Source organism: Ictidomys tridecemlineatus, chromosome 3 (genome assembly GCF_052094955.1).
Source record: "Ictidomys tridecemlineatus isolate mIctTri1 chromosome 3, mIctTri1.hap1, whole genome shotgun sequence".
Lineage (NCBI taxonomy): Eukaryota > Metazoa > Chordata > Mammalia > Rodentia > Sciuridae > Ictidomys > Ictidomys tridecemlineatus.
In genome coordinates, this window is record NC_135479.1 from 34,862,384 (window position 1) to 34,882,222 (window position 19,839).

Below are 19,839 nucleotides of genomic sequence, written 5' to 3' on the forward strand. Positions count from 1 at the left end.
CTGCAGCCCCTTAAAGGAGAGATTTTTAAGATGATTAGTAATCATTTTTACCTAATACAAAAATACCAACTGGCTTTCTAGAATGTTATATTAAAAAAAATTCTAAAGCAGGTCTAAATTAATTAAGAAAGTGACTAATCATTGATAGTGGCCAAAGAGGCAGGAAAACACAAGCTATAGTCATATGAGTAAATGCTCACTAATTACAATGATGGTTCTTCTATGGGATAATGCCACATTCAAATCCTTCAGTTTCTCACTTTCAGTTAGGGTAGAGATTGACAACAAAAACACTTTCAAGGCCATAAATTTCAAAAGATTATACCACACAACAATATTTAACAAATACTTATTAACACAACATATAAAACACCCCATGAAGCACAAACAGGTAAAAACAATCTACAAATGCAAATAGCAAGAGACAACAGAGCAAATAAATACAGTAAGTCCTATGGGAATACAAATGACTGACAGTGGATGAGAAGCAGGAGGAGTTAGAGAGACCTTATTATTCTAAAAGGGGAAATTAGTCAGGCATCGATGTACACCGCTAACTCAGAGCTACTTAGCCAGACCCTGTCTCAAAATAAATAATAAAAATAGTTGGGGATGTAGTTCAGCAGTAAAGAACCCCTGGGTTCAATCTCCAGCATCAAAAAATAAAATTAAATTTAAAAAGGAAATAGAAAATTAAAGGCCTGAAAGCAAGAGGATGGCTGTTTGAGAAAATGAAAGAAATTCCCAAAGACATGTTTTTGGGGCAATTAGTAGCAAAGAGAAGGGAAGAATAAAAGAAGTGCAAAGAAAGACTAAGAGGGGTAAGTTCAAGAAGAAGAAGAAGAAGAAGAAGAAGCCCTTTTTCCTGCAGTCTGCTAAATTCACTTATTATTTTTACCATTTTATAGATTTGTTTGCATTTTCTTTTTTTTTAATTTTTTTTAATATTTTTAGTTGTAGTTGTCACAATACCTTTATTTTATTTATTCATTTATATATGGTACTGAGGATAGAACCCAGGGCCTCGCACGTGCTAGGCAAGCGCTCTACTGCTGAGCCATAGCCCAAGCCCCTTGTTTGCATTTTCTAAATACACAATCATGTTATCAAAGAATAAAAAATTCTGTGTCTTTCTTTCTGATACTTATGCTTTTGTTTATTTTTCTTACCTTATTTTAATGTCTAGGACCTAAGTAAATAGATGTGGTAACATAACAGAAGCCATCCCAAACTCCGCAAGAAAATACTGTAGCATCATTGAGTATGATGTTGGCTGTAGATTTTTTTAAGTATTTATTTTTTAGTAGTAGTTGAACACAATACTTCTATTTTATTTATTTTATATGTGGTGCTGAGGATCAAACCCAGGACCTCACACATGCTTGGAGAGCACTGTACTGCTAAGCCACAACCCCAGCCCTATAAATTATTTTAATAGACAACCTTTAGTTATACTCATGTAGTCTCTTTATATTACTGATTTACTGAAACTTTTTATCATAAATGACAATACAATTTTTTTTTTTGAGAGAGAGAATTTTTTTTTTAATATTTATTTTTTAGTTCTCGGTGGACACAACATCTTTGTTGGTATGTGGTGCTGAGGATCGAACCCGGGCCGCACGCATGCCAGGCGAGCGCGCTACCGCTTGAGCCACATCCCCAGCCCGACAATACAATTTTTTCAAAAAGTTTTTCTTCCTACTTCTTTTGAGATGATCATATGGCTTCTCTTCATTCAAATACAGCAAATTACATTGATTTTCTAATATTAACCAATCTTGTTTTCCTGGGATAAATCTCAATTGGTACTGTTGAGTAATACATTCTGGATTCTAGTTGGCAATATTTATATATAAATTGTGCCAAAAGAAGGAAAGGCAGACAAGGAGCGGAAGAGGGAGAGGGGAAGGGAATGAAGAAGGTATGAGGTATGAAAAGTTGAGGATAAGAAAAACCTGACAGCAGAAACAGTGGTGGAGCACGCCTATAATCCCAGTGATTTGGGAAGCTGAGACAGGAAGATCTCAAATTCAAGGCCAACCTCAGCAATTTAGTAATGCTCTAAGCAATTTATCAAGACAAGTAAAAGAGCTTAGGATTAGTTCAGTGGTAAAGCTGGGTTTAATTCTCAGCACCAAAAAAAACAAAAAAGAAAGAAAAAAAGAAAAGAATCAATCAACAGAAGTGACAGAAGTGTTAGTAAAGAAGTGATTTTTTTTTCTTTTAGTTAACCAATACAAGAGGTATAATAATTAATAGGAATTTTAGAAAAAGAAAATAAAGAACACTTAGGGGAAGAAATAATGTACAACACTGATTTAAAACATTTTCCCAAAACTAAAGGTCTTGCATTTCCACATTGAAGGAATCCAGAACAAGGTATGAATCAAGATACAATACTGCAAAACTTCAGAACATGGAGAACAAAGCCAACACTCTATGAGCTCTCAGAAAGAATAACGAGCTAGGAAAAAAAAAAAAAAAAAAACACCAAAGTGGCTTTGGACTCTTACACATAACTCTAAAAGAATGCCTTCAAAATTGGAAGTAACATGATTATAAACAAGCAGCTATTACCCAGCCAAATTATCAATCAAGAGCTAAGGAAAAATAAAGATATTTTCAGACATACAAGATCTCCCACACATACTTTATTTACAAAGTTACTAAAAGATTTCTTCCATCAAAATAAAGGAATAAAGCACAAGAGAGTTTTAAAAAAAAGTAGTGGAGAATTGCTATTGTCTATTACAAATTTTAGAGGATCAGTTGCACGTTTTATAATTAATCTAAAAACTTTACCAAATACGGCTGGGCACAGTGGCACACACCTATTATTCCAGAAACTCAGGTGGACAAGGTCAAAGCAGGAAGATTGAGAGTTCAAAGCCAGCCTCAGCATCTTAGTGAGGCCCTAAGCAACTCAGCAAGACGCAGTATCTAAATAAAATATAAAAAAAGGGCTGGGGATGGCTCAGTGTTAAGCACCCCTGAGTTCAATCCTGGTACCAAAAAGAAAAACAAACAAAAACCTTTACCAAATACAAAAAAAAAGCTGTAAGTAATAACAGAAGTCTGGGGTTGTAGCTGAGTGGTAAAGCACTTGCCTAGCACGTATTATGTATTGAGGCACTGGGTTTGATCCCCAGCACCACATAAAAATAAATAAGTGTATTGTGTCTGTCTAAAGCTAAAATATATACATATATATACACACATATATATATATATATAAAACAGAATATTTACCATATAAAATTATATTTTAAATTAAATTATATTTAATTTACCATGTAAAATTATACTTTAAGTTTAACAATAATTTTAAAGAAATATATTATAGTGGAAGAAATCTTCCGTTAAATAGTAAATAAAAGATACCTTTAAATAGTTGTAAAAGTAATATTTTTATAATTTTTATTACTTTGATACTTTCATAAAAGTATTTCTGCCACAAGTAAAAGATGAGAAAAGTTGAAATTGGCATAAATAAAATAATTTTATAAATAAAGAGAGAAATTCTGCTTCTGTGAATACCATACAAAAGAAAGAGCAGAGTTATTTCATATTAAAGTTCTTGTTGATGTTGATCATCAAAAGATAAAGCTGGTTTCTTCCAAAAACGTTATAGGAAAGGTTGGTCTGGAATCTTCTTTGTCAAAATATTTCCAAATACAAATGCAAAAGAAAACAGAGGGTAGGGGAGCACAAGCAATGGAGCACACCTGTGGGGAGTGGAGGAAAGGGCAAAGAACGTGCATGTGAAGGTGAGAGAGAGAAGGAGAATAGGAGAGACAGAGAATACACTATGCACCTGAAATTTATAAATGTCATACAGTTAAAGAAAGGTACAAAATCGCCACATGACAGCAGGATATTGTTGCTTTGTTACCTCTACTCTTCCCATTTCATGTAAGCCGATTTAATCACTAAATTAATCCCTAAAAATACTTATGCACAATCACATTGTCCCAAGTTTTAGTAAATGTCATTCTCACCAATTTAGAGAATTAACTGCTATAAGAAGTCTTAGGGGATTTTGCACTTCAGAGTAATCTTTTAAAATATAATAGAATTAAAATATTTTAATATCCTCCTTTTTAAAAAGATTTTAAAGTATCCAAACATGATTAATCTGATTAGGTCTTCGGCACACATGCAAAATACTCTTGAGTGAACGAAAGCAAGTTAATGAGAAAATACAACCTTTCCAAAGCTTGAAGTCTGAAAGAGTCAAAAGTTATTTAAGATACTGAAAAGGCCAATTTAATATAAACATACATTTGAATTTTTCTACCTAAGTATAAAACATACATATTATTTAAACACATATTCATTGTTACATCAGAGTTACAAGGTTAAAACCCTGAAACTCCACTTCTGACACAGCTAAAGACACAGAAAGCAGAGTCATCTACACCCGAGATAATAGTGAAAACCAACCTCTCCACAACAGTGAGTATAACTAAGAAGGGCAGAGCATGTGAACAGAGACCTGGGGAATACCCACAGCAGGAAAGCTAAGCCAGAGGCATAACAAAGGCAGCACAGTCATGAAGAAGGGATCTGGGAAGAAGGAGACCATGAAAGCCAAGAGAGAAGAGGGCTTCAAGAAAGAGCTAGCAAAGGCAGAGGCTAAATTGAGATCAAAGAGGCTGAAGATAAATCAAAACCACAGCAGAAAGTGAATAGCCATATTGAATTGGTTAAGATTACCTATTTCCATCTCAACTGACAGAACTAAGGGTTTATCTTGCTGGGAGGAGGGGAAAGAGAATGGACACTTGGGGGGAAACAGACTTTAGTTATCATTCATGCTGTCTGTAGTCCAAGACCAACAAAAGGAAAACTCTGAATGATTTGTTTCTTCTTAAGAACTACAACTCACCAAACTGTGGAGCAGGCAAGATTCTAGCTGCTCGAATTGGGCCATGTCGAACAGAGAAGAGCTCCTGTGCTTCCCCACTAATCTGCATAAGAGAAGATAGGAAAAAAATCAGTAAGTTAAAATGTAGGTCACATTATTGGATGAAAGCAAGATTTCCTAAATTTTAATATGATTTGCCTGAAATATACATACATACACACATACACCCACACCTATTTTAGGCTGGTCATACACATTAAGTAAATTCATATTTAAAATTATCATAAGCAATTCTAGAAAAACATGATATTATGAACTGGAAAAAAGGTCTGTACTGGAAATCCACAATTTTTATCTTATTAAAATATTAGAAATCTGCTCTGTTCCTACTCCAGAGCTTTCCATTTCAGAGCAAAGCAACTATGATACTATTCTGAAAAGCTCCACTTAAATATTGTAGCAATTTTCACCAGTTACTTGAACTAGCTATGCTTCTGGGACTTCTTTCTGTTACTATGAGTAAATTATTTAATTCTATAAGCCTATATTCTTTTGCAATTAAAAAAATAAGAATGAAAAGCTGCTGAAAATATCTCCAAGATACTTTTAATTTCAATATGCTATGAAAAAAGAGTCATATAAACCAACTTGTCATTGTTTTTATTGTACACAAAAACCAATCGCCATACAAATATCCATATTGAGAGATATCAGATTTATTCCTCAGATATATAAAGTACAACATTCCATTAATTCAAGGGTAAAGAGGTACAGCTTTTCGACTGCAGACTGACAAGTTGAGCAGATTAAATTAGCATTAGTGAAGAACTACTTTCCAGACTTACTGTGATAATGTACTTCTCTTCAATATATTTTCATAATTGTTTAGTGTTTAATGGAATATGTAATATCAAAGAAAATGGCATGAATTATAAAACTAGTTCTACATAACCAAGAATTTATAATAAATGTAATGAAGACACAAATCCATCAAAATACACTATTGATATTTTTAATAGGACTGCCCAACAACTAGTTTAAAATATCAAAAATAGAAGTGAGGCCCTAAGCAATTTAGTGAGACCCTGTCTCTAAATAAAATATAAAAACACCTGGGAATGTGGCTCAGTGGTTAAGAGACCCTGAGTTCAATCTCTGGTACCAAAAAACAAAAACAAAAAAAAATAGAGTCAGGCACAGTAGTACATGTCTATAATCCCAGCTACTCGGGGGACTGATGCAAGAGGATTCCAAGTTCAAGGCCAATTTCAGCAACTTAGCAAAACTCTGCTAAAATAAAGGGCTGAGAATGAAGCTTAGTGGTAGAGTGCTTGCCTAGCATGTGTAAGGCCCTCTCTTCTATCCCCAGTACTAGAAAAAAAATATTAAAAATATATATATTATAAGAGGATTATAAGACTTCCAGTATTAAACTGTATACCTGTAGAGGTACCTTTTAGACATAAATACTTTTTTACATTTCCACCTTTTCTACATGAATTTAAGAACTACAAACTATAAATAGTTTTGCTGCCTATAAATATTTATTGCCACAACAACAAATCCTTCTATAGTACTTTGGATACAGAAAATGTGAGGATTGGTAGGATCAACTGTGCAGCAACAGCACCACCTATCACCAAACACATAAATGCAATCAACATAGTATAGTAATCTAGAACATAGCTTCTTCATGAATCCTTTGTGACCTTTCATTTTCATAAAAAGAAAAGAAAACCACTGCCAGCATCTACTATAGTTCTTAAGTCTACATTTTATGCATATTGAACAGAATAAAAAATACAGAAAACACCTTCATTCCATTTTCCACCCAATGCAGTAAATGCATATTCTCTGAAACCTAAAGTTATAATCTAATTTTTAAGCGTACATACACTAAATGGTGAAGCATAATGTACTCTGATTATATTACAGATGAGTTTTGCCTACTTCCACATGTGTCACTGTTGAAATTTTAACAATAGACAAAGAATGAAAAGAATGGCAACAAATCATTTATATTTTGAAAATAAAATGTTTGTAGGGAAAGAAATAAGTAACAGTCTTCTCCAATATACATACTATTTCTATTAGGAAGAAACATGAAAAACACCTTTTAAAATAATACTGTATAACTTACATTTAAATTGTAATTTAAGAATAATGAAAAACACTTCTCACAAGTTTTATACCTATAAGGAATTACAATATTCTAACGTAACATTGACTGTTCTGTACTATTATTTCCATGTGCCACAGGTCTGGCATTTAGCTTTTAGTTCAAACAAAACCTAATGTTAAGAAAGTATAATCATATTTAAGTGAGCATCTATACTCAAATATAATAAAAATAATTTAAAATCAGTCTTGGCATATTCATAACTTTTGTACCACTGAATTTAATACAAACTTACTCTGGCACAAAAAAATTTTTGAAATTGGAACACACTATGTTCTACAGCAAAACAACTTTCAAAACAAATCTAAAAGCCTAAAAGCCCTATTCTAAATCCCTCTTTATACAAACAGCAACAGGTGAGAAGAAAAACAACATTAAGATGGATTATAAAATGCATCCCCACATTCATTGTCCATGTTTCATTACCTCTAAATTAAGGTCCTACAATCTTTGTTTGAGTATAACAGGAAAAGGGAGGAGGGGAGGAAGCATTGTGTCACATTTATAGATATTTGTTAATATAATAAAACCATGATTATACAACATACTGAAATTAGAAGCTTAGTTCTAAACTATCCTATGAGGCACAAATATAAATTTTCCCAGAAGAGAATTCTCTGAATAATATGTGAAAAATGTATTTTAAAATATCATTTCAGAATAAATCTCGTGCTACCAAAGACAGGATGTGCACATTTTGGAAAGGGCACACGGAGGACATATACATCCTTACAAACTCTGCTTTAGCTACCATTCTAAATTGCCTCTAATAATTTTACACAGCATGTTCACTGGTAATTTTGCTTTCAAATAAACAAGTGTCAAAACATTTTCTAAAAAGGCTGTCAAACATGACTTTAAGGTTTCTTAAAAAAAGCTCATTGAAAATGGCAAGAATCTCATGGATGAGGATTTTATAAGTCCTGAAAAGAATCACATAGAGCTGTAAGTTCACTTTTAAACCAATGTTAACAATAAATACAAGAGCAGAACTACAAGGAAGGAGTGTACTGAGCAGTGTTCCAGCTTCTTGGCATCTGTGGTAACGTGGGGAGAGGAGCAAACAGGGAGGAAACCTCCCTAAGTGCTCCTCATGGTCTCTGCCTTTGTTCTTACTGGTATTTTAATTTCTGATGACAGACTTTTGTTGTTTGGGGCATAAACCGGACGTACCAGCTTGGAGGCACAATAACGAGAACAAAGAATGATTTGTTCACACTGTAGGAAAAAAATCTTTTCCAACCATAGAAAATAGCTTTCGCATGGTGAAAATATGCAAATTACATACCAAACTGAAAAAGGGGTGGGGGAATACAAGCTCAGAATCGTGATCACAACTCAATCTAACGTAAAAGGAAATTACAACAGCGGAGACAATAATACACATACAGAAAAGGTTATAAAAGTGCTGGGAGAGCTGTAAGTGCTCATACTGAAGTCTGAAAGCAAACAAAGGTCACCCATCCCTCAGAACCAAACTTGTTTCTTAAATCCTGATGTTTAACTGGCTGCCAAATGGAAAATTCAATCAAATACCAAGGATAATAAAAATAATAATTTACAACACCATGGAATTAGGACAACAGTATATATTCACACCCCCATCATCCCCTACACTGGTAAAATGGAGGACTATGGTCAGCAAATTATTTTTAGCAAACATTACTGAAAGATAATAAACACTTAAAAATGTACAAATCACCCAGACCCTGTGTGCACTCCTATAATCCAAGAGACTCCAGAGCTGAGACAGAAGAGTTTCAAGCTCTAACACAAACTCAGCAACTGAGGATGACCGTAAGCTATTTAGCAAGACCCTGTCTCAAAAAATAAAAAAGGGATGGGGATATGCTCAATGGTTAAGCACTCCTGGGTTCAATCCCCAGTACCAAAAAAATAAAATAAATTTTAAAACGGTTGGGGATATAGCTCAGTGGTATAACACCTCTGGTTTCAATTCCCAAAGCCCCCCAACAACAACAACAACAAAAGTTCAAAATGAGTTATATGTACAGCTTAATGAATGGACAATATTAATGCACATTAGGGAAACTCAAAAGGTCCTAGTACATCCCTTCCCAGTCATAATCCCATTTTAAGGATAACTAACCACAAGCCTGACTTCTAGTACTTTACATAAGTTTTACTTGTTGAACATAGTGCAAATGAGATCACACAGTATATACTCTTGCAGTGGCTTCTTTTGCACATTACTATGCTTAAGAAATTAATTAGTTGTTGCATGTGATTGTAGTTTTCTGGTTTTTGTTTTCTGTTGCTATATAGAATTCCATTGTATAAAATTACTATAATTTCATCCACTCTACTGTTGTTAGATCTCTGGGTTGTTTCTACTTTGAGGCTCTTAATATGCCAAGAAAAATTGTAAAAGATTTTGAAATAGGAAAAAGATTACCCTGTGTTCTTTCAATAGATTTCCAATAGTTCTTCAGCCCAGTGAGTTTTTCTGGTACCACAGGGATCCTCATCTTTTCTTTGAGTGGGCTGCCTTAAGATACTCTGACTTACAGAAAACTGATAGAAATAAAATTAATTCTTGAATACAGAAATGAAAATTAATTTTGTCAATTGAAAATACAATTAAATTCCCCCTGCAGAAAACATGATTTTTTTAAATATTTATTTATTTATTTTAGTTATTGGCGGACACAACATCTTTGTTGGTATGTGGTGCTGAGGATCGAACTCGGGCCACACGCATGCCAGACAAGCCTGCTACCGCTTGAGCCACATCCCCAGCCCCAGAAAACATGATTTAAAGCAGTAGGGTTTGGGGGTTTGTTTTGTTCTGTTTTGCTTTGTTTAATTTTGTTTTGTTTTGTTTGTTTGTTTGTTTTGGGTGATGCTGGGAATCAAACTCAGCTAGGAAAAGTACATGATCTAACACTGGGTTTGCTGGGTAAATATCCAATGCTGAACTATGTTCCCAGTCCAACCAGTATATTTTAGTGCCAACAGGATATTAAGGAGGTTTGTATTTATCAGCAAGTTCATTTTAATGTGCCTATGGTTGCCTACATTTATTTTTCACCTTCTCCTTTTAATTACTTGTAACAATTTCCCACTTCATTTACTAATTAATGAATAAGTTAAATAAGATCTAGGCCACTTGTCCATTTTATAGTTATATGTAAGAATCCTTATTTACCATTCTGAAAATAACATCGCCAAAATATTACTATAAATATTCTAGCAGATGGTTTTCGGTGAACAGTATTTTTGGAGTAGATAGTAGTATATTTGCTTCTATGTAAGGATCTAGGGTAACATAAGTACAGATTTTGTAGATCTTAATAAAACTGTTTTCCAAAGTGATTATACCAATATATACTTCCACTAACAATGTATAAGGGTTCTATCTGCCCCACATCCTAGCATAAAGTTAGTTTCAACCATTCTGGTGTATATATAAAATTAACACATTAAAATCTATTATGCATGGTGAATGAAAAACATAAAGCGTCTCCCCTGGATATGTACTACTACCTCAAACTAAATATATAAACAAACAATCTATCACAATGAACTTCTATAAGGCAGATGGCAGATGACTTTTGCCAGAAAGACCCTATCTACCCAGTAGATAGGAGAGTACATGATATGAATGAGATTCAAGGATACAGTTCAGCAGCTCTGGAAGAAGGTAGAGTTCTCTGTACCTATTCAAATTCCAAATATAATAGTAATCAATCCTCCTCTCAAGCTAAGTCACAATGATTGGGTTATGGCAACACATCTCTAAATTTTGTTAATGCAGTTGTTCATCTTCTGGACAAAAACACACCTAAACAAACTTAAAAAAACAGAAATCATATGCTAGGGTTGTGGCTTAGTGGTAGAGTACTTGCCTAGCCTGTGTGAGGTACTGGGTTCGATTCTCAGCACCACATATAAAAAAATGAAATAAAGTCCACTGACAACTAAAAAAACTATTTTAAAAAAAGAACAGAAATCATACAATACCTATGTTCATATCACAGTGGAATTAAACTACAAATCAATAACAGGGCAATAGCTGGAAAATAACAAATACTTGAGAGTTTAAACAACACAATTGTAAATAAACAGGTAGGTTGAAGAAGAAAGCTCCAGAGAAGTCTTAAAATATCTTAATTAAAAATTCAACTTGCCAGGCACAGTGGCACATGCCTGTAATCACAGCAGCTCAGGAGGCTGAGGCAGGAGGATCATGAGTTCAAAGACAGCCTCAACAACTTAGCAAGGCCCTGGCAATTCAGTGAGACTCTGTCTCTAAATAAAATATAAAATGCTGAATATGGACTCAGTAGTTAAGCACTCCTAGGTTCAATTCCTATCACCCAAAAAAAAAAAAAACAAGAAAAGAAATCAACTTAATCAAAATTTGTCAGATACACTGCAAGAATAAGTGAATACAAGGAAATCTATAGTACTAATTACATACATTTCAAAAAGAAGAAATAACCAAAATTTTTAAATCTACGTTTCTACCTTATGAAATGAGGAAATAAAAAGCAAACTGAACTCAAAGTAAACAGAAGCAAATAAACAGGAATTAGAACAGAAATCAATAAAATTGAAAATAGGAAATCAAGAGAAAAATCAATGAAATCAAAAGTTGATTCTCTGAAAAAAATCAATAAAAATCATTAAGACTCTAGCCAGTTTAAGAATGAAAGAGAAAGACAACACCAATTACTAATAACAGAAATTAAAGAAGAAAAGATCACTACAGATCCCGAGAATGGGAAAAGAATAATGAACAAATTTACACCCACATTTGATAACCTAGATGAAATGGATTAATTCCTTAAAAGACAATCTGCTAAACTCACACAAGAAGAAACAGACAATAACTTCCCAAACAGAAAGCAGCAGACCCAGATAGTTCACTGGTGAGTTCTACAAAAAATATTTAAGGAAACAATTCTCTAAAATCTCTCCCAGAAAAAAAAGTCAGCAAGGATACTTCTAATCATTTATGAGGCCTCCATTACCCTAATACCAAAGCCACAAAAAAGACATTCATTAAAAGAAAACTACAGACTCTCATGAACATAGTTCTCAACAAAGGAGTAGCAAATAAAATCCAACAATGTATTATTATAAAAATGATACACCATGAACGAGTGAGATTGATGCCAGCTATGCAAAGCTGGTTCTACATTCAAAAAAAAAAAAGAAAGAAAGAAAGAAAGAAAATCACCGAATACAATACAACCACATTAACAAGTTGAAGAGGAAAAATCATATGTTCAGATTAACAATGCAAAAAAAAAAAAGCATGTAACAAAATCCAAATACATTCATGAATAAAAAAAAATTCCTCAGTAAACTAAAAATAGAACAGAACTTCCTCAATTTAATTAAAACACATACAAATTTTTAACACCATATACATGGTTTTAAATCATTTATATATCTTATATCTAAAAAATTTTAAATATATATAATCTTTAATTTAAAAATCCAGAAAGCTCTAAAATCTGAAAATTTCTGAGTTTCAAAATGACATCAGGCTGATGATTCAATGTACACAAAATTTGTTCATACAGAAAATTATTTTAAATATTACCTGAGAGCACCTTCAGTCTATGTGTGTATGAAACATAAATGAATTCTGTGTTTAGTTATAGGTGCCACCCCTCAAGACATTTTATTATGTATATGCAAATTTCCCCAAATCCAAAAAAATTCAAAATCAAAAATACATCCATTGATGGGCATTTTAAATGAGGGATACTCACCCTGTAAAATGTACACAAAACTGTGGAAAAGAAAACTGTCTTAGTTCACAGGTGACATAATCATTAATGTATAAAATCCAAAAAAAATCAATGAAAAATTCCAGAAACTACAGCAAGGTTGCAGGGTACAAGGTTAAGATGCAAACAATGATTAATTTCAAAAAATGGAATGAACAAATAATATGAGAAATTAAAAATACATTACTTAACATATTAGCATCCCCAAATGAAATTTAAGTACAAATCTAATAAAACATATATAAGATCTATATGAGGAAAACTACAAAACTGACAAAACATATCAAAGCAAAAAACACAGCATCACTTTCTGGATTTTTGATTAATATCAAATGTAGTAAAAAAAAAGGGAACCAAATAACAAAATAAACCAGGCATAGTGGCACATGTCTATAATACCAAATACGTAGGAGGATAAGTGGAAGAATCACTTGAGTTCACAATTAAGACCAGTTTTGGAAAAACAGCAAGATTCCACCTCAGATTTAAGAAAGAAAAAAAAATTTAAATAAATTAAAAGCTAAATAAATGAAGAGAGATTCCATGTTCATACATGGACTCAATATTGTTAGGATACCATTTCTAACTTGATCTACAAATTCAGCACAATTCAAATCAAAACCCAAGCAGGTCATCTTTTGGATACTGACACACTATTCTAAAGTTTATATGTCAACTGGGCTTGATGGCACATGCCTGTAATCCCAGCAACTGGGGAGGCTGAGGTAGGAAGATCGAAAATTCAAGGTTAATCTCAGTAATTTAGGAAGACCCTGTCCTGAAATAAAAAATAAAAAAACAACTGAGGATGAAAGCTTCTAGGTTCAATTCCCAGTAACAAAAATAAATAAATAAATAAAGTTTACATGGAGTCAGGTGCACTGGAACATACCCGAAATCCCAGCCTCTTGGGAGGTGACCTTGGCAATTTAGCAAGACCCTGACTCAAAATAAAAAATATAATTAGCTGAAATTGTAGCTCAGAGGTAAAAACACTCCTGGGTTCAGTCCCCAGTACCACAATAAATAATATTAATAATAATACAAGTGAGGTTCACACAGAGAGGTAAAAGACCCAGAACAGCCAACTCAATATAGAAAGAGAGGAACATCAGAGGACTGACACTACCCAACCTTAAGAAATAGTATAAAGCTGATCACTGCAGTATGTTATTGGTGAAAAAAAAAGAGAGAAACAGATCAATGGAACAGAGAGCCCACAAATAAACTCTCATGCAGTCAACTGATCTTCAACAAAAAAACTACAGGCTCCTGAGCACAGAGATGCACAGAGTAATCCCAGAGACTCAGGAGGGTGAGGCAAGAGTACTTCAAATCTGAGGTACCCTTGGCAACCTAATGAGGCCCTATCTCAAAATAAAATTAAAGAAAACAGGCTAGGGATGTAGCTCAGTGATACAGCACCCGAGTTCAATCCCCAGTACTCCAACACACACACACACACACACACACACACACACACACACACACACAAATACAATAGAGTAAAGATTGTCTTTTCAACAAATGATGCTAGAAGAACTGGACATCCACATACAATAAAAATGAATGCAGACACAGATCACACGCCCTTCACAAAAAAGTCCTCAAAATGTATAAATTTAAAACAGAAAAACCAAAAACCTCCTAGAAAACATGGCAAAAAAAAAAAAACAACCATACTGATAAGAGTAGGATTGAAATTGATTTAAGATTGATTGAAATTAAAAACTTTTGCACTACAAAAGACAAAAATGTCAAAGCCGGGCATGGTGTCGCACACCTGTAATCTCAGCAGCTCAGGAGGCTGAGGCAGGAGAATCGAAAGTTGCAAGGCAGCCTCAGCAAAAAGTGAGGTGCTAAGCAACTCAATGAGACCCTGTCTCTAAATAAAATACAAAATAGGGCTGGGGATGTAGTTCAGAGGTAGAGTGCTTGCCTAGCATGTCCAGCACAGCAAAAAATTGAGGGGGGAGGAAATTAAAGGGGGAAAAAAAAGACAAACCATAGATTAAGATAAAATATTTGCAAAAGATACATCTGATGAAATCTGTTATTCAAAATATACAAAAAGGGGCTAGGGTTGTGGCTCAGTGACAGAGCGCTTGCCTAGCATGTACTAGGCAGTGGATTCGATTCTCAGCACCACATAAAAATAAATAAATAAATAAATAAATAAATAAATAAATAAAGGTCTATCAACAACTAATTAAAAATCAAAAAAAAAATATATATATATATATATATATTTGAAAGTATATTATACAAAGAACTCTTAAAACTCAACAATAAAGAGAAATAATCTGATTTTTTTAAATGGGGCCCCCAAAGAAAACCACAGGAAAATAAATAGTTCTTCAGGTTTATTTTAAGCATATTTTACCTTTCAGTCAAAAATAACATTCATGTCAAAGTCCCCTGGATAAGTAATGACTCTAAATTTACATGGGGAAGCATTGGAAAGAAAAGGCAACCAACATCTGAGATACTGAAGTTTTATTCTTCTTTCCTAAATCATTGTGTGTGGCATACAATACACCAGATCATCATTACAAATATCCCCACATCAACAACAACAGTAATTCTAACAGTTGCTAGGAATGGTGATATATGCCTGTAATCACAATTACCCAGGAGCTGAGGCAGGAGGACTACAAGTTCAAAGTCAAGTTGGCAACTTAGCAAACCCTGTCTTATAATGAAATAAATTTTTTAAAAGGGCTAGAGATGTAGATCTGTGGTAGAACACCCCTAGGTTCAATCCCCAGTACCTCCCTCCCCCCACAAAAAAAGAAAAGTTTGAATTTTTTGTTTGTTTTGCTTTTGGTACTGGGGATTGAACCCAGGGGCACTCTGTTACTGAGTTATATCCCCAGCCCTTTTTATTGTTTAATTTGAGACAGGGTCTCACTAAGTTGCTTGGGCCTTGCTAAATTGCTGAAGCTGGCCTCAAATATGCGATTATCCTGCCTCAGCTTCCTGAGCTACAGGGATTACAGGTATGCACCACATCTGGTTTCTAAAACGTTTTTAAATGTTTTCTTTACCACCACTGATCTAAAAATATACCTGCCTATTTAAATAATACAAATGCAATTATCAATGTTTTCTCATTATTTCATATATACTAACCACAGAGACACAACAGAAGTTCTTGAAAATGAAGATTGTGTCATTAGTTTTAAACTTAAAAAATAACACAATCGGGCTAGGGTTGTAGATCAGTGGTTGAGCACTTGCCTCGCGTACATGAGGCACTAGGTTCAATCCTCAGCACCACATTAAAACTAAATAAATAAAAAACAAAGATATTGTGTCCATCTACAACTAAAAAAATGTTTTTAAAAAATAACATAACTAAAAAGGTTTTATTAGGGGAAAAAAGATAATCTAAGGGTTTTAGTTAATAACATATCAATATTGACTCTATTGTAACAAATGTATCATACAAATGCAAGAAGAAGTGGGTTTGCTGCAGGGATATGCAGGGACTCTACTTTCACCTTAATTTTTCCGTAAACCTAAAACTACTCAAAAAACAATAAAGACTACTAATTTAAATACATACAGAAAATATTCCTGAAAACTTCAAAATTTTAAAAAGTGAAGTTAATCTTTCCTAATAACAACAAAAGGGGGGAAAGATGAAAGAAAAATAAAAATGAGAGGAAGGAAAGATAACAAGGTCTTATAAAGAATTCAGTTCCTAAAACAATAAAAGGACCTCAGCAACCTTTTCCAATATACAACACATCATTATCAATTTTCTAACTATTTTACAATACAGAAACAATACCTGAACAATGCTGCTTAAAAAGATTGTTGCATTACTGTTTCCAACTTAAAAAGTAACAATTATTTTCTTCTTAATAGTGGGAGAAATGCAGAAAATGTAAAGAGGAATGGGGTAAGTCATGGCAGGTACCATCTTATACTAAGGAACTCAGGTAAGAAGCAATAAAGAGACTTTACCCAGCTACCTAAGTGGCCATTATAACTCAAAGAAAACTATATTAGGAACTGACGGTCTCTCCCCGAATCATCCTGGAAGAACTATTTGATGATATACAGTTCCACATCTCTTCATTCTCAGCTGGATATCAAAAATATTCTGGAAAAAGAATTACAAATGTACTACAGATGTGGTCTTTTTTCCTATCATTATTCCATAAACAATAAGTATATTAACTATTTACAAAGCATTTTCATTGTATTAGGTATTATAAATAATCTAGATATGATAAAGTATATGATGATATCTGTAGGTTATAGGAGAATACTACATTTTATTTTCATTTATTTTTATTAGTTCCTTTAAATTATACATAATATTAGGATTTATTCTACATTATTATGCAAGCATGTAATATAATTTGCTCTAATTCAGTCCCCAGTATTTTTAATTTCATAACAGATTTTAGGACTTGTGGAGTAGGGAAGGTCTTAAAACCAATCCCCCATGAGAGATAACCGTATTTTCATATAGGAAACAAACAAAAAAAAAAAAAAACTGCCTCAAAATGCCTCAGAATTTCCTACTGATATACTGTATTCAAAGTAATTCTTAGGCAGTTTTTTTTTTTCTCTAACATGTCACTATCAGTGTTTTATGTGTTACAGCTTTAATGCAACACTTTCAAAAACTTAAGAGAGCACTGTTGGAAGAATTTTTTTTTTAATATTTTTTTTAAGAGAGAGTGAGAGAGGAGAGAGAGAGAGAGAATTTTTAATATTTATTTTTTTAGTTCTTGGCGGACACAACATCTTTGCCGGTATGTGGTGCTGAGGATCGAACCCGGGCTGCACGCATGCCAGGGGAGCGCGCTACCGCTTGAGCCACATCCCCAGCCCGGAAGAATTCTTCCTAGTGGTAAAGAGCAGTCCTTTAGAAAGCTCTGAAATTCAGGGGGAAGAGGAGAATAAGATTTTTGTTTTATTTTTGACTTCCTGACCACAAATGATTCAATTAATGTCAGAGTGTCAAGCATCTCTGTAACCTACTATGTATACCATTAAGGAAGAAAAAAAAAAGTGAACCCAAAAAAACCACCTGAAATGCATATTTGTGAGGACTAACAACTTATAGGACAGATACTTTCTAACCACATAAAGGAAACTTATAAAGCAGTCTGTATTTTGGTCTTGACACTAAATACAAAATAAAAAACCTGAAGTGAATTTCAAGAACAATATGAAAACCACAGAACACAAATAATGAATGGAACTTGTGATCCTGTTTTCATACTTCCAAATTTTTGCACACATACAAGTATCTTAAGGAGACTTTGACCTTCTCCTTCAGTCTGATTTTCTAAGGGAAGATCAAAGAAAAGCATTTGGAACTCACACATTCCTTCAGTTATGGGACGCTGATTTAGACATTACACTTCAAAACCCCAGCCAGCACGCACCAATCCAAATATCATTCCATTTCTTTGAAGCTGCTCTAATGGTATCTCTCATTTGCAACTAACACTTCTGTAGTCAAAAGATCTAACTTTGGGTAGATGTTAATGTAACACAACTCAGACTACACTGACACACATGCCTGGAGGCAGACTTAAAGGTGTTCAGAAGTCAATGTAACACCATTATAAAGAGTGTTGGCCTAGCAGCTGTCATAAACATTTCATAATCACTCACACATACAAAATGGATTGCCTTTAATCCATCATTTTATTATGTCTTGAGTAGATGAATCTAAAATAGACACTGACCAAAAGAAGTCAGACACAAAAGATTACCCGCTGTGTGCATCAATTTAAAGTTTAACACATGCAAACTAATCTGTGGAGAGAATAGTGATTATCTTAACCTGGGGGGCACAGAGAAGGAATACTCACTGGGAAACTCCATGAATATAAATAATGTCCTTATGCTTTCTTCCCAGTGGTGGTTTCATTTACTTGTATGAATATACATACAGGCACACATTCTTACATTAACACACATATACACACACAAGGAAAAAAAATCATCAAATGTATACATTTTATTTGGACATTTTTTTTGTTTTGTTTGTTTGCTTTTTGAGACAGGGTCTATGTTGTCCAGACTGGCCTGGAAGTTAAGATCCTCCTGTCTCAGATTCCCATGGGATTATAGGCACAGGCCACCATGCCCTGCTTATATCATTCTTTTGTTGTTGTTGTTGTTGTTTTGGTCCTAGGGATTGAACTCAGGGGCACTTGACCACTGAGCTCCATCCCCAGCCCTAATTCATATTTTATTTAGAGACAGGGTCTCACTGGATTGCTTAGCGCCTTGCTGTTGCTGAGACTGGGATTGATCTCATGATTCTCCTGTCTCAGCCTCCCAAGCCATGGATTACAGGTGTGCACCACCGCATCCAGCTATATTTTTCTTTTTAAAAAGATAATGATCATAAATAAGGGGCTGTGGTTGTGGCTCAATGGCAAAGCACTTGCCTAGCATGTGTAAGGCACTGGGTTCAATCCTCAGCACCACACAGAAATAAATAAATGAAATGAAAGTATAAAAATAAATAAATGAAATAGATGTGAATTCTAGTTTTTGATCATAAGTGGGCTGGGACTGTAGGTCAGGGGTACAGAGCCTGCCTCGCACATGTGAGGCACTGGGTTCAATCCTCAGTACCACATAAATAATAAATAAAGATACTGTGTCCAACTACAAATAAAAAAATTTTTTTTAAATGTTAACTAAATTGTAGTATTGCATATAATGAAATATTGTATAAACTAAAAAGCACCTCATCCGTGCATGTCAAGATGAAACCAACCACTATATATAACTATAAAACTTTTTAAAAATGGCATTTTTTTTAAAGAGAGAGTGAGAGAGGAGAGATAGAGAATTTTTTTTAATATTTATTTTTTAGTTCTCGGCGGACACAACATCTTTGTTGGTATGTGGTGCTGAGGATCAAACCCGGGCCGCACCCATGCCAGGCGAGCACGCTACCGTTTGAGCCACATCCCCAGCCCAAAATGGCATTTCTTAATACTCCTTTTTTATCAGAATAAGCCAAATGATTATTGACA

General features: G+C 33.9%; 1 protein-coding gene across 9 annotated transcripts in view; it reads right to left on the minus strand.

Moving 5' to 3' along the window:
- The window catches only part of Bcas3 (BCAS3 microtubule associated cell migration factor), a 573,169-nt gene that overhangs the window by 524,627 nt on the left and 28,703 nt on the right, over nucleotides 1-19,839 (minus strand). For all 9 annotated transcript variants that reach the window (XM_005321544.5, XM_078042365.1, XM_040269079.2 and 6 more), the window contains one exon: nucleotides 4,892-4,973. In XM_005321544.5, coding sequence (XP_005321601.2) covers nucleotides 4,892-4,973 — 82 coding nt within the window. The remainder of the gene's footprint in view (nucleotides 1-4,891; nucleotides 4,974-19,839) is intronic.